The following is a 12,956-nucleotide window of genomic DNA, read 5'->3' on the forward strand; positions in this document are numbered from 1 at the left end:
CCGAGCGGGATGCATTCCACGATCTGTAGAGAGAACTGGCACCAAACCGGCACCAAACGACACATTTGTCGACGCGTACAGCTGGCTGGCCGCCCTGCAAACTGACGGCGACCTGTGGAATCATCACTTTCGCTCCAGTCCGGAAGCAAGGCAGGACCATCCAGAACAGGCGACGGACAAAAAAAGATATGACGTCACGTATGACGCATCGCCTGGCGACAGCTGGTTCAAACGTCGCACACCATCCTCCTTTTGCCACAACGCCGACGCCGACCAAAGGGCCGGACCGAGCCGCAGCAGTGAAACAACTTGGCCAGTTGCGTCATCACGTTACTACTGAGTCACCGCACCAATGCCGGTTTCTGGGACCGCGGGCTTCCCTGCCCGCAAGGCCACGCACGCCGGCATGCGGACCGGCACGTACACGTGCGCAGCGAGACAGGGCGATCGCACCGAGCTTGCGCGCAGCCGTGCATGCCTGCAGGCTCAGGGGCGGCGAGACGGAGCGTGGCGGTGGCGCGGCCGACCGTTCTTGCAGTCGCAGCGGACTGCGAGTCGCCAGTAGGGCGTGTTGTGCTGCGGACCGCCGGCGGGCGAAGGGCGTGACTCCTGGGAACCGCGCAGCTGGAGACGACTCCAGGAGAAGCCCTATCTCCCCACGTTCGCCTGAGGGCGAGAGACCCGTCTCGGACGGGGTTTCTCCCTCCCGCTGCTCCCGGACTCGTGAGTACGCTCCGCCTCCGTGAGGACCGGCCGGCAGCCGAAACAATTGCCGAAGAATCGCGAGAGGAGCCTCATCTGAGCGAGCTCTCTCCGGGCCTCACCGGCCGCCGTTGTCTCGTGACTGGACGTGGTTTGGGGGCGGTGCTCGCCAGAGCGCGCCGGCCGCCGGCGGCCGCTTGCCCTGCGGGTGGGTCGGCCCGGTCTCTCGGGGCCAGCACGCGGCCGGGCGCGTCAGTCCCTGCGCACCGGTGCTGCACTGACGTCATCCGGTTCGAGGAGGCGGTGCGGTCACATGGCGCGGTGAACAGCCGGGCTCGGCACACGCCTCGTAGCAGTGTTGGACCGGGTCCAGGCGAACCGCCCGCTCGCTCACTAGACCTGGGGACCCACCAGGGGCGCCCGTCTGTCGGAGAACTCCCGCGGGACCTCGCGCTGCCAGAGAGCGCCGCAAGTCCACCGCTGCGCCGGAGGACGCCGTGCAGTGACGCCGTTAGGAGCCCCTCCGGGCTGCCGAGCCTCGCGGGCCAGGGGGCTGTTTTTGCTGCCGACATGCTGCTGGAGAAGCTGTCGGCGCTGGCAGCCTGGCTGGGCGGCGGCGAACAAAGTCAGGGCCAGACCTCGCCCAGCTACTTCACGGCCGCGGCATGGAAGAGAGCTGCTAACACCGTGCTGGCTGCCAACTATATCTGCTCAGCAGGGTAAGATGGAACGGCCTGGGCCGCCCAGACAGGGCGTGGTGTCTGCTACGCGTAGTCGTCACGCACCGGGGTGCCCGTGCCCTTGGGGTTGTTTAGACGGGACGTACGGAAGTGAGCGCACGTGGGAATGCGAACTGTGTGCGGCAGTGGCAGCGCAATGTTTTTGGCGTCGAGGGAAGGAGCAATGTAGCCTGTTTTCCATGAACACCACACGTTTGGCGCTAGATTATCGCAAATCTGGACGACGGGTTTCCCTCTTCCACATGAGGCCTGGTGCGCGATTGGGTGGGAAATAAAACGCCATAATAAAGCTGGGCGGGAATAATTTTGAGGCATTCGACATCCGCCCATGCCTTTTTACGATAGTGGTAAGTGTGCCGTGGAAACCGTCACCTAACTTCGAAAGTGCCTGCTACATTAAACATTCTAACCCACGATCGCATCTGCAATGCGTCGAGGACGCTCTTCAGAGGTTTTTACGCTAACTAAATGCTGTGCCAAGCAGGCGTAGTACGAATCGTGCACGTATCTTGTGCGGCGGGTAAGGAATCGTTCGCATTGTAAACGTTTTGACGTGGTGGGCTGTCGATCAGGAAAGTGTACAAATTAGCAACTGAAGACAGACAACGTGCGAATGGCTAATTAACCACGCCGTATTTATTGTTTGCAATCACTACATAATTTGCTCTCAGCAGGCTTCCCCGTTTTTCCACTGTTCAAGCACTTTGCGCCGCGGCTAAAACCTTGCATGCAGGCGATCGCGTAGACCGCTTACAGGCGATTGCTTACACGCTATTCTATAACAGCAATCGACCACGCGTAGGCGGCTGTTAATGGGCGCCTATAAGGTGTATCCGATTTTGTTACTGCGATGTGGACAGCCAGCACCGAACAAACACCACTGACAGCATTGGATTGGTGCCCCATTGGCTGGCAGCTCCGTGACTTCCCCGATAAGTACCAGGACATGCTAGCCTGCTCCAGATCCGGCGGAAGGATTGGTAACGGCGCCGGTGCCAGCCGACCCTCGCCGGCTCTAGGTCCGTGGACTGACGAGCTGGCCATGGATCGACACAGCCAGAGGTCGATGCTGGTGCCACTGGTGTCGACCCCAGTATTAGTCGTATCGTCATTGAGAGGTCGATGCTGGTGCCACTGGTGTCGACCCCAGCATTAGCCGCACCGTCATTGAGAGGTCGATGGTGGTGCCACTGGTGTCGACCCCAGCAATAGTTGCACCGTCATTGAGAGGTCGATGCTGGTGCCACTGGTGCCGACCCCAGCATTAGGCGTACCGTTACGGATGGCATACACTGGTGCCAAGCCTAGAGCCGGCCGCTGCAGGGGCGGCTCCGGGTTCTGGGCAAGTGCCGCATCTCTGGTGCCTGTACCCCTGTTTTTTTTAAATTTCCTTACGTATACGTGAATGCGACGACGTACTCTGTGTGAACTAGTAAGTTCTAAATGCGGGGTGCAGCCTTAACAAGTGATCTTATCCTGATACGGTCAACAGCGGTCAACTCGAATTACCTGGTATGCTTACGCCTCGTAAGATTCCGTGCTGTGATGCAACTTATTCGAAACGTCACGTTACCGTCTGCCAAATCATTGTTAGCAGACAGCTTTCTTTCTCACAGGTTTTAGCAAACAAGTAGGAATTTGCCGTATTAATGCGAATGGCTTGCATAAAAACTTCAAAAAATTCAAAAAAAAAACTTCAAACGGCAAGACGCTCTCTTGAATTATATCACTGTTCCTTGCGATCTCGTTCAGCTCAGCAAACCAGAGGAGGATCAGGCATAGTAGATGAAAGGAAATTTCCTGCATGACTGAGCCAAACTGCTGAACGTTGTAGTTAAATAATGCATAAATGTTGGCTGCCTTGGATTTTCTGCGCAACGACACTGGGCACTGGGCTAATACGCTCGTATACCATAACCCTGGGTTATCCACCAAAGGTGCCGAAACAGTGCGGAAAACCCATGAATTCTTCGTGAATTCGAACAAAATGGCATTTGGCAACTCTCGCAATCAGGCTCTTAAGCCGTTCAAGAACAACTTTCAGGTGGCTCATCAACACTCAGCTTTGTTTTAATTGCGTCAGTGAGCTTAATATAGCGAACGGGCCGATGATTCAACAGAATTTTCGGTGACCTGGCCTGGCTTCGGAAGACCTATGCTCGACGCGTCACGTGGGGCTCGGTCAGGGCTCAGTAACATCCCAGTCTCAGCCATGCTCGGCTGTACCTGAACACCAGAGGGGTGCGAAACCAGGAGGAATCCTGTGACTCGTCGGCCATGCGCCCCACCGGAGGCCGCCCCAGCAGACAGCGGCCCGTTCCCCGCGGTCGCGCCCAGCAAGGACCCTCCACGGACGTCTGAAGGCCGCCCGTGACGCTTGTGTGGACCGTCATGCTCCGATTCATCCTCCGCGGACGCTGGCAGTCCCCGATCACGGCCTGGTCTCACGGTATGGGAGCTCACCCTGAGTCACTGTCCCGCGACGCGGAAAATGACCCGTCGCCAAGAAACACAGCATCGGTTTTCTCCGCATGTTAATGGACCCGGTGCCAGTTTGCCATCCTGGCGGAAACGTTTGCGGCAGGTCCAATCCGGGCGGCCATGACCAGACGCGCTCCACGGTGTGCGGTGCGCCTCTGCTGTCGGCTTTCTGCGCCGCTAAGATGCGAAGTCACGAGAAGGAGAGATGTCTAGGAACACAAAGCGCGGGTTTAGAATGTCGGTGCGGCCTGAATTCCAGAGTTCGATTAGCTTTCGTCGTCGGCGGCGTGTGGCTGCATCGTTCAACGAACGACCTCTGCTGCCGATGACTGGTTCTGTGGTGCTGTTTGCATCTGGGATTGTTACCCGCCGCAATACTGTGCAAATTTGACGCCGTGGAATATGACTGCTTAGATGCACTTCCTTCGTATTTTCCTCATGGTGAACGAATCACTCCTTCTCACAAAAAAGCTATGATGAGGTGGAGTACGACACACGGCAAATGTCGCGCGTAGCGTTTTGAGCATTCGAACATATTCATGACATCGCTATTTGCTGCTTCCACCAACTGTGCTGCTGTTCTGAGTGGTCTATAGGACGTCATCACTTTAGCTGCCTTCCATGATCACATAAGAGCTAAAAGGAGTGTCCCAGATTTGTATGAGGGGGGGGGGGGGGGTTGAACTGAAACAGCCAACCTGAAGACCAGTCGGTGCAGTTCACAGCCCTGTCCTTAAGAGACCGAACCCCGTATAGCTTCTGAGTTACGCGCCTGTGGAGGGGTACAGACTATTTCGGGGAGACCGTTTTAATTTACCCAGTCATGCATGACGCAATAATAACATCATTTAAATCCCGCCATTCCATTGGTCATGCGGCGATCAAGACCCAAGCAATATAGTTGTCATTTCCTTCACACCTGGCATTCGTGAGCAAGATTTCCAGACCAAATGACCGTCAGTTGGCTAACAGTCAGTGTTGTGCAAGGTAATCGTAACCCGACGACGAAATCAAACAATGGCGTATTGAGGAGCATGTTCACTAAACGGAGAAATTGTGAGAAACTGACAAAGCTCTGAGTAGTTTTTCCACTTCAAAGCATATGAATGCTTGAATGCTTCCGATGCTTGCTCAAGGTCTTCAAAAGTTTGAAAATTCCCTTCACTTCAATCATGGGCTTTCATATGTCTGCCGCTGCATTAAAATACAGTTACACTTGCACCTGTGTGTTGATTGGCAGCAAACCGCTTATCTGCCGCCTATCGCAGTGAAGTGGAGCTGGCAACTATTCCGAAGAGTCGCAGGTGCAGTGCCGTCGTCTTGCGTTGGCCACGGGCTAGCTAATTTGGGTGTATTATTTAAGTTTTGTGACAGACATCGCACGCCGTAGTCCCCAACTTAAACACGTTTGTGTTAACATGCTCCTCCAAGCAAACTAAAACCAGTGAGATGCTATGTATAGTGTGGGGCGAGCGTGGCGACGGCCGACGTTGGAGTTGCCGAGTATTATCACACATAACGTTGATTCGAAAATGTCCGGCTATGGATCTCGTAAGACGCGAGATTTTCAGTCCCGAAATCTATGAACTTGCGGTGATTGACGACCGCAATCATGGCCAAACCTTTATCAGGAACACGCATCTTTGTGGTGGACATTGGTCATCATCAACGGCATCGCAAGCCTGCGCAATTTCCATGAACCAGTCTCCCCTGGCTTAGAGCCCGGCATGTGGTATTCGGGATCAGCTCGAAAGACGTGCCGCTGACCGTTTTCCGGCTCACTATTGGCGCGTCCACGGGCCGGACAGGTTCGGCACGTGGTATTCGGGATCAGCTCGGAAGACGTGCCGCTGACCGTTTTCCGGCTCACTATTGGCGCGTCCACGGGCCGGACAGGTTCGGCACGTGGTATTCGGGATCAGCTCGGAAGACGTGCCGCTGACCGTTTTCCGGCTCACTATTGGCGCGTCCACGGGCCGGACAGGTTCGGCACGTGGTATTCGGGATCAGCTCGGAAGACGTGACGCTGACCGTTTCCCGGCTCACTATTGGCGCGTCCACGGGCCGGACAGGTTCGGCACGTGGTATTCGGGATCAGCTCGGAAGACGTGCCGCTGACCGTTTTCCGGCTCACTATTGGCGCGTCCACGGGACGGACAGGTTTGGGGTATGTATGGGTGTGCAACCATTTTTTTTGGGGTTGCGCTCTAAGTGAGAAGGGGTGCATTTTTAATTCTCCCTCACCGTGAAGTTCGTCTCACATCTCTATGGTCTCCCGCTTGAAACCTGGTCTAAATCCTTGAACATGACCCAAAACGACGAGCAGATGCATGGTTTACGCACAAAAAGGTGCTGCGCCGCTGCCCGCTCACGCACATCGAATGGGAAGGTCAAACTGCGATGATATAATGTTGCAAAAAAGCCCGCCTGACTAAGCGCGTTTAATGAGGCAAGTGGCGTTCTTGGCATTAGTTTCAACAGAAATGTGTCGCCGCTTATGTAGGAGAATTGTTAAGGAGTTATCGCTGAAAACTGCTGAAACCTAGAACCAGTGATTGGACAAAATTAGCTTCTGGAAGGCCGGCTAACGTGCCGGGCTGGGCCACTCCAGCTGAAAATGCCCACATATATTGAGAGGAACTCGCTCAGTCTTCGACCTCGCTTGCAACAGAGGTTCAGTGTTGTCCTCCATGGGTGGGTGGGCGGAGCTCTCTGCAGTGGGATTTACACCGGACTCGTCATCCGTGAAATGGAGGCCGTCTCTGTCCAGTAGCGGGATGACGGCCACTGTCTGGTGTGAACCGGGAAACGAAAAACGGCCACCATTCGGTGTGAACCGGGAAACGAAAGACGGCCACCATCTGGTGTGAGCCGGGAAACGAAAGCCTCCATCTTCACGGACTACAACAGCTGATTGCGGTGGACGTGCGTGGCGCCGATAAGTCAATTCGTGACAGACATTTGCGGGTGATGGATGTCGATGAGGGTGTTTCGGGTGAGGTTATTCATCCTCGGCGATCGTGATTATTCTTTATTTATCTCCAGATTTACATGTCTTCATGCGGGGAATGCGACAGCGATGTGATGCTTGGCTAAAGGTTTCGACAGTGGTGGTTCTTCATACATCATGAACGACAAGGATGGCGTAGCTCCAGTGTTTGCCTCACGACCGTGAACGGACAGTCGTGGGTTCGAGCCTGGTCCTCGGTATCAAGAGTTTCGTCGTCCGCCGCGGTATTCGGCTTAAGATATGGCGGCGTCACGTAACCTTAGATGCTGAATACATTGCTAAACCTACCTAAGTACTGTTAAGCAATCGGTAGCAAGCGCATAAGATGGACTCCTTATGTGAGACCTGGGTCAACTTTTATTCATGCGTGTGCACAGCCAAACCGTCAAAATACTATATGCATATATATATATATATATATATATATATATATATATATATATATATATTGCTTATTATATTGCCAAACCTGTGCAGCCGTCAACACCAATGAGGCTGACTACAGAATGTTGACACCCCTGAAATGTTGATCAACACCACAAATGACATTGGTGTATCGTTTCCCCCGGCGGTCGGACTTCGGTACACATGTCACCGACGAAATTTCGGAGCGTGACGGCTCTGTCAAAGCTGTCAGACGTGGCTCTGTGGGGAGGAAATTCCTTTGACCCTTACGAGCTATTACGGGCGGTCACGACAAGTGACGAGTCCAGCGTGACTCCCGCTTTAGCCGATGGTTGCATGACGGCCCTCCCACCGTCCCCGCTCACGCCGCGATGGTTGTATGACGGTTCGCCCACCGTCCCCGCTCGCGCCGCTGTGGTGTATGACGGTCCGCCCACCGCCCCCGCTCGCGCCGCTGTGGTGTATGACGGCCCGCCCACCATCCTCGCTCGCGCCGCGATGGCTGTATGACGGTCCGCCCACCCGCGCCACCGTCCCCGCTCGCGCCGCCTCTTCCCCATCTGTCGTATTCTGGCGGCCTGATGTCACCTGGCCTGGCTGGGCCGGGTCCTGACCCGTGAGTCAGGGCTCCGTCTCCGTCCGGCGGCGCTGGCGGCGGCCAATTGGACGCGGCGGCGAGCTCTCAGACGGCCCCGAAGTCTGGCACTGGCGGCGAGTCAGCCGTCTGCACCCACCGAGTCCGGCGGCCCGGTGGTATGCCCCCGGGCAGCCGTCTGCACCCACCGAGTCTGGCGGCCCGGTGGTATGCCCCCGGGCAGGCCGCGGTGACGAGCACCGGCTGTTGTTGTTTTTACTGGAGCTCCTTGCGGCTGGGCCGACTGGCCAATGGCGAACTTGTGTGTCTATCGGATTGGCAGGCCTCAAGAGGCTGTCTTTGCTATAAGAAGTCAGTTGACTGCTCTCTGAATGAAATGCAGCCTTCCTGTAAAATATTCCCGTGGCCCATTTCTTGGCTGTTTGTAACAAACTGATTATCATCATCATCCATCACTGCGTCAGAGCGTGGTGGATAGTGCTAGATTTGTCAAAAGGTCTGTTAGAAATCTACAGCTATTTATCCCTGAGCGAATTACTTCACCTGACGTTTTGTAAGAGAGAAGCTTTCTTGCCAGCAAATGGTTCAATGCATGGTGTCAATATCTTCCACGTGAACACACAGATTTTGCTTTTCATTCGAGCCCGCAACCCAGCGCATGACATAAGTATTGGCTGCAGTTTTGGCAGCGTTTCACAAACGGCGCGAAAAGCGTGCCGCGTTGTGCGCACCAAAATCCAAACAAACGTAATCACAGGCTGGCCGCTACAACCACCAACCGACTTTGAAGAGCGCTAACACTACACACAAGCCCCTATCGGAAACACTCCGTCGCCCCGACCGCCGGCACTGTCCTGCTGTCGACACCATTAGCGGCATTAGTCTGGGCCGCATGGCGACAATGCCGCCGAGCGGCGGTCAGCGGCGGCGCGGAAGAGGGCGCCACGGGCGGTCGGGCCGAGCGAGGGGGCGTGTCCCGGACGGCACGCGCCGTGCTCGGCGGGGCGTGGCGTGGCGGTGGCGGCCACGCGTGCTTCCCGTCCGCCCCGGCCCTGTCCGACCGGGCAGGGTCAAACACCCCGCGCCGTCCCACCGACAGGCGCGGGAGCTGGGGGCCGTCGCGGACGCGCTGATTGCCACAACGAGCGTCATGGCGTTTTTCACGTCGGCGGCGGCGGTTCGGTCTGCCCTGTCTGTCCCGTCTGGCCGGCGGCTGTCGGGCCGGCTCGCTCGGTCCGAGCGGTCGCCAGAGCGGTACGGTGGCACGGTGCAAGGCGGTGGTTGGTGACGGCTGCCGACTGCGGGGGCGACTACACGGTGCAATACTACCGGCCTCAGGTAACACGTGCTCCGGGCTTGCCCCGCGGTGAGAGGAACGGGAGAGTGCAGACAGACGAGGAGGGCGGCGCGACATCAAAAGCTGCAGTAGGGTGGCGTGACCGGCAACGGTGCAGCACGGAGCTGGAGACGGCACGTGGCGGCCTCGGTCAACGTCGCAACGGTGACTGCGTGGGAAACGAGCGATCCCATGACTATGAGACCAAACACCTGTTACGGTATTAGCAAGAGGCACGGCGGCGCATGCTATAGCTGCCCACAACAATCGCCGCATCATCACAACTATGCGGTGGTCTGATTAACTGGAGGGAACAGACGCTGCCTGACACCGGAAGTGGAGCAAGATCTTCCTAAACATGAGGTTCATGACCCGCTGGGGCCTGTGACTCGGCTTCCGTCAACATCAACACAAAGACCGGTAACCCGCCGCATTCGCCAGCGAAGTGCGCAGTCTTTGACATTGGAAAACTGAGCTTTCAGCCGGACCCCGTGACCCTCCCCGCTCCCGTGACTCCCCCGTTACGTCAGCGGGGTGAACGGGCGCCAGCTGCGGCGCCGCGCCCGGTGGGCGGGCGAGAGGCGGGGCCGCTCCGGCTCCGGTTCTGATCACGGCTCGAACGGCCACCGCCTGCGGCCTTCACAGTCCAGCGGGCCGCGCGGCGGGGCAGACTGCCGCCGATGAGTCACGCTGCCGCCCCGGCCCCTGTCCCGGTGCCGCGGTTTAAATGGCCGCGGGCGGCGGGCCGGCACGGGCCGCCGGCGTACGGGTCACGCACAGCGCGCCGGCCGACCGCCACTGCCGCGCCGGCCGCCGCGCGCGCACCACCGACGCCGGCGCGGTTCGACATAGCGCTGACAGACGGCGCGACGGTCCCGACGGCGACGAAGACGACGGCGCCGACGACGGCCGCCGGCCGGCCGCCGCCGGCTATTAATACGGCGCTGGCGGCGGCGATCAGCTGCGCGGCGCTGGACGGCGCTGGCGGCCGTGACCGCTGGCAGCCGGCCGACGCCGGCAGCGCCCGCTCGCCCACCATGTGCGGCTTCGAGCTGGGGGAGCGGCTCGGGATGGACCGGCTGCGGAGGAGGCTGCGCTTGCCGCCGCTGCGCGCCGCCCGCGTCAGGCCCCTGTTCGCCCGCCCGGCGGAGCACTTCGAGCAGCATGTGCACAGGTGAGGCGAGAGAGAGAGCTACGCACCTGTCCACCCCCCACTGGCGGGCGCCGGGGGTAGCGGGTTAGGTGTCAGTGAACCGGTGTGGTCGGGCGTGGGGAAGGCCGTCACTCTGCTGTTTATAAAGCTGTCACCTAATCTTTTTTAATGGGATCGCGCCGCCGTCTGATTTGTTTTGATTCGTTCAGAGGCGTTGTTGGCGGGACGACGACGCTCCAAACCCACATTCATCCGAGATCTTTGAACGCTTATAGCCATTTCCGCGCACTTCTTGTGCCGTCAGAAGTGCAAAACGATACGTAAGGTAAAGATCACTTGGCAAATCACCGATTGCGTTTGTACTGATGGTTGGTTAAAGTGGCTTGCTGTTGGTTCTGGTTTGAGTGTGCTGCCAGATCTTTTACAATGATATCATGCCGTTCTTTGATTATCTGAATCCAATACAATCACTGCTCAATCAATTATTCATATTACGCGCGGGAACCATTCTGCGTGACTCGCTCGTATCTACTGTGAGAAACAACTACATATGCATTTGTTCACTCTCTGCGCTGATTCCCTGTCTGTCTCCCTTCTGCTCACAAAGAGAAGAGGAGCAGGTGGGGTATGTAAACCTCACCTGTGATTCAGTCTGCACGCTCTGTGCACCTGCATGCGAGCTGGACACACACAGAGACAGAGAGAGACAGGGCAACGCCCCCTACCGCGAACTGTTGAGCCCTTGTAGCATCGATTGTTGATACTGAGACTCGCTGGTTGCCATGACAGCCGTCCACGCTCGCGGCACATTCCGCCGTGATGGTGGACGGCTGGCCGGCATTGTCGCCCTGTCGCCTGGACGGATGTAGCCTATTCAGGGGTCGGTAGAGGGGGGTGGGGGGAGGGTTCGCTCTCTGCGCTCCGTGTGTGTCCGCGCATGGTCGTCCCCGTCACGTTCCACCGCGTGACGCACCGATCACGGCCGCCCGTCGTCACGGGGCGCTGCCCAGCCTAACGCACACCCCACGCAGCCACCTGCCAGCAGCGCCAGCCTTTTTGTCCCCGCTGAACGTCCGTCTGTTTGGCAGAGCTCGGGAGGCGCTGCTGTCCAAAATAGACCGCGTGCGACCCAAGTGGCGGCCGCGGTCCTCCTCGCTGCCCGGGGGCCGCTCGTCCTCGGACCGGACGAGCACGGCGGCGGCGGCGGCCGGCCAGAGCGTGTCCAGCGTTGATCTGACGCGCCCCGAGCCGCCGCAGCCGGACCTGCAGCCGGCGCACTCCACCGTCTCCGTCGAGACGTCGCACACCTTCCGCTACCGGCGACCAGAGAGCTACGAGAACATCCTGCTGACCGAGCGGCGGCGATGTCGCTCCGAGATCTCGCTCGACTCCGGCGACGAGGTGCTGGCGCGCCTGCGTGCCATGGACCGCGCGCGCGGCTTCGGCCGCCTCCAGCCCGACCTCAGCCTGCCGACCGCGCGGCCCGTGGAGGTGGTGCGCCCGATGCGCGGCCGTAAGACGCCGCCGCCGCGGCCGCCGCCGCCCAAGCTGGAGCCGTTGCGCGCCGCGTCCGTGGCTTCGCTGCACGCGCCGCTGCCAACCGTGCAGGAGGAGAGACCGGGCGCGGCGCCGGCGCGGCGGCCGGACGCGAACCACAGCGCTCCGCAGTCGCCACTGAAGAGCCCCGCACAGAGGCCACAGTACCGCGAGCCGGTGCACCCCACCACACCGCCGCCGCCGCCGCCGCCGCAACCGCCGCTGCAGACCCCGCTGCCAAAGTCAATGTCGTCCCGGCCAAAGCCGTGCACAAACAGCGTCGATTGCTCGCGGCAGGCGGCGGGCGTGGGCGCGAACGGGTCGCCAGCCGGCCGGCCGGACCGGCGACTGTCGGGCCGCGAGGCGCCGCAGAAGCCACCTCGCTCGCGCTCTCCGCGCATTGCCTCGCCGGCGCCCTCGTCGTCGCCGTCGACGGCGCCGTCGTCGCTGCAGCTGGGCGCGCCGAGCGACCTGTCGGACGCGTCGACGCCGGTGGCGCGGCGCCGCGAGAGCGAAGGCGCGCCCTCGTCGCCCAAGAGCTCCGGCTACGACTCGGCTGGCAGCCCGGGGCCGCCGCGCACGCTCGGCGCGTCCGTTTTCTACACGCTGCCGCCGGGCGCGAGCCGCGGCGCTCCCGCCTCACCCGCCTCGCCGGCTGACTCGCGAGCGAGCACGCTGCGCGCGCCGCGCGACGGCGAGCCCACGCCGCCGCCGCGCACCCTGCGTCGCCGCAAGCGTCCGCGCATCACCGCACCCAGCAACCGCACCAGCGTGTTCAGGGAGGCGTTTCAGTCGAGCATCCGCAACCCAGAGTAAGTACGGTCGCACCACCGCGCTTGCAGGCATACTCCGCCGACGGGCTGGCTGAGCGCGGCTGGAGCCACCTCGAGTCGGCCGCGCCGACGCACGCCGGAGGAGAGCGGCGGGCTGGGAGCGGGGTCTGAGTCTGCTGCGTGCCGACAGGGGGTCGGCCCTGGGCCAGATCGGAGACGGCCAGA

General features: G+C 59.6%; 1 protein-coding gene across 1 annotated transcript; it reads left to right on the plus strand.

Annotated features, from left to right (window-relative positions):
* The first annotated feature begins 1,272 nt into the window (after nt 1-1,272).
* On the plus strand, nt 1,273-12,100 carry LOC119111082 (uncharacterized). Its single transcript, XM_037234908.1, has 4 exons — nt 1,273-1,421; nt 10,291-10,443; nt 11,511-12,043; nt 12,081-12,100. Exons 1-4 carry the CDS (start codon nt 1,273-1,275, stop codon nt 12,098-12,100), a joined length of 855 nt encoding a protein of 284 aa, XP_037090803.1.
* The last annotated feature ends 856 nt before the right edge of the window (nt 12,101-12,956 follow it).

The sequence above is a fragment of the Pollicipes pollicipes genome, unplaced genomic scaffold (genome assembly GCF_011947565.3).
Source record: "Pollicipes pollicipes isolate AB1234 unplaced genomic scaffold, Ppol_2.1 Scaffold_7261;HRSCAF=8764_pilon_pilon_pilon, whole genome shotgun sequence".
In the NCBI taxonomy this organism is placed as follows: domain Eukaryota; kingdom Metazoa; phylum Arthropoda; class Thecostraca; order Pollicipedomorpha; family Pollicipedidae; genus Pollicipes; species Pollicipes pollicipes.

Bases quoted from the DNA above. Each gene is read 5' to 3' on its own strand.
- LOC119111082 (XM_037234908.1), top strand. From the start codon at position 1,273: ATGCTGCTGGAGAAGCTGTCGGCGCTGGCAGCCTGGCTGGGCGGCGGC. The intron at 1,422-10,290 runs GTAAGATGGAAC...CGACGCCGGCAG, and splicing joins AACTATATCTGCTCAGCAGG to CGCCCGCTCGCCCACCATGT. The intron at 12,044-12,080 runs GCGCGGCGCCGG...CGCGAACCACAG, and splicing joins CGTGCAGGAGGAGAGACCGG to CGCTCCGCAGTCGCCACTGA.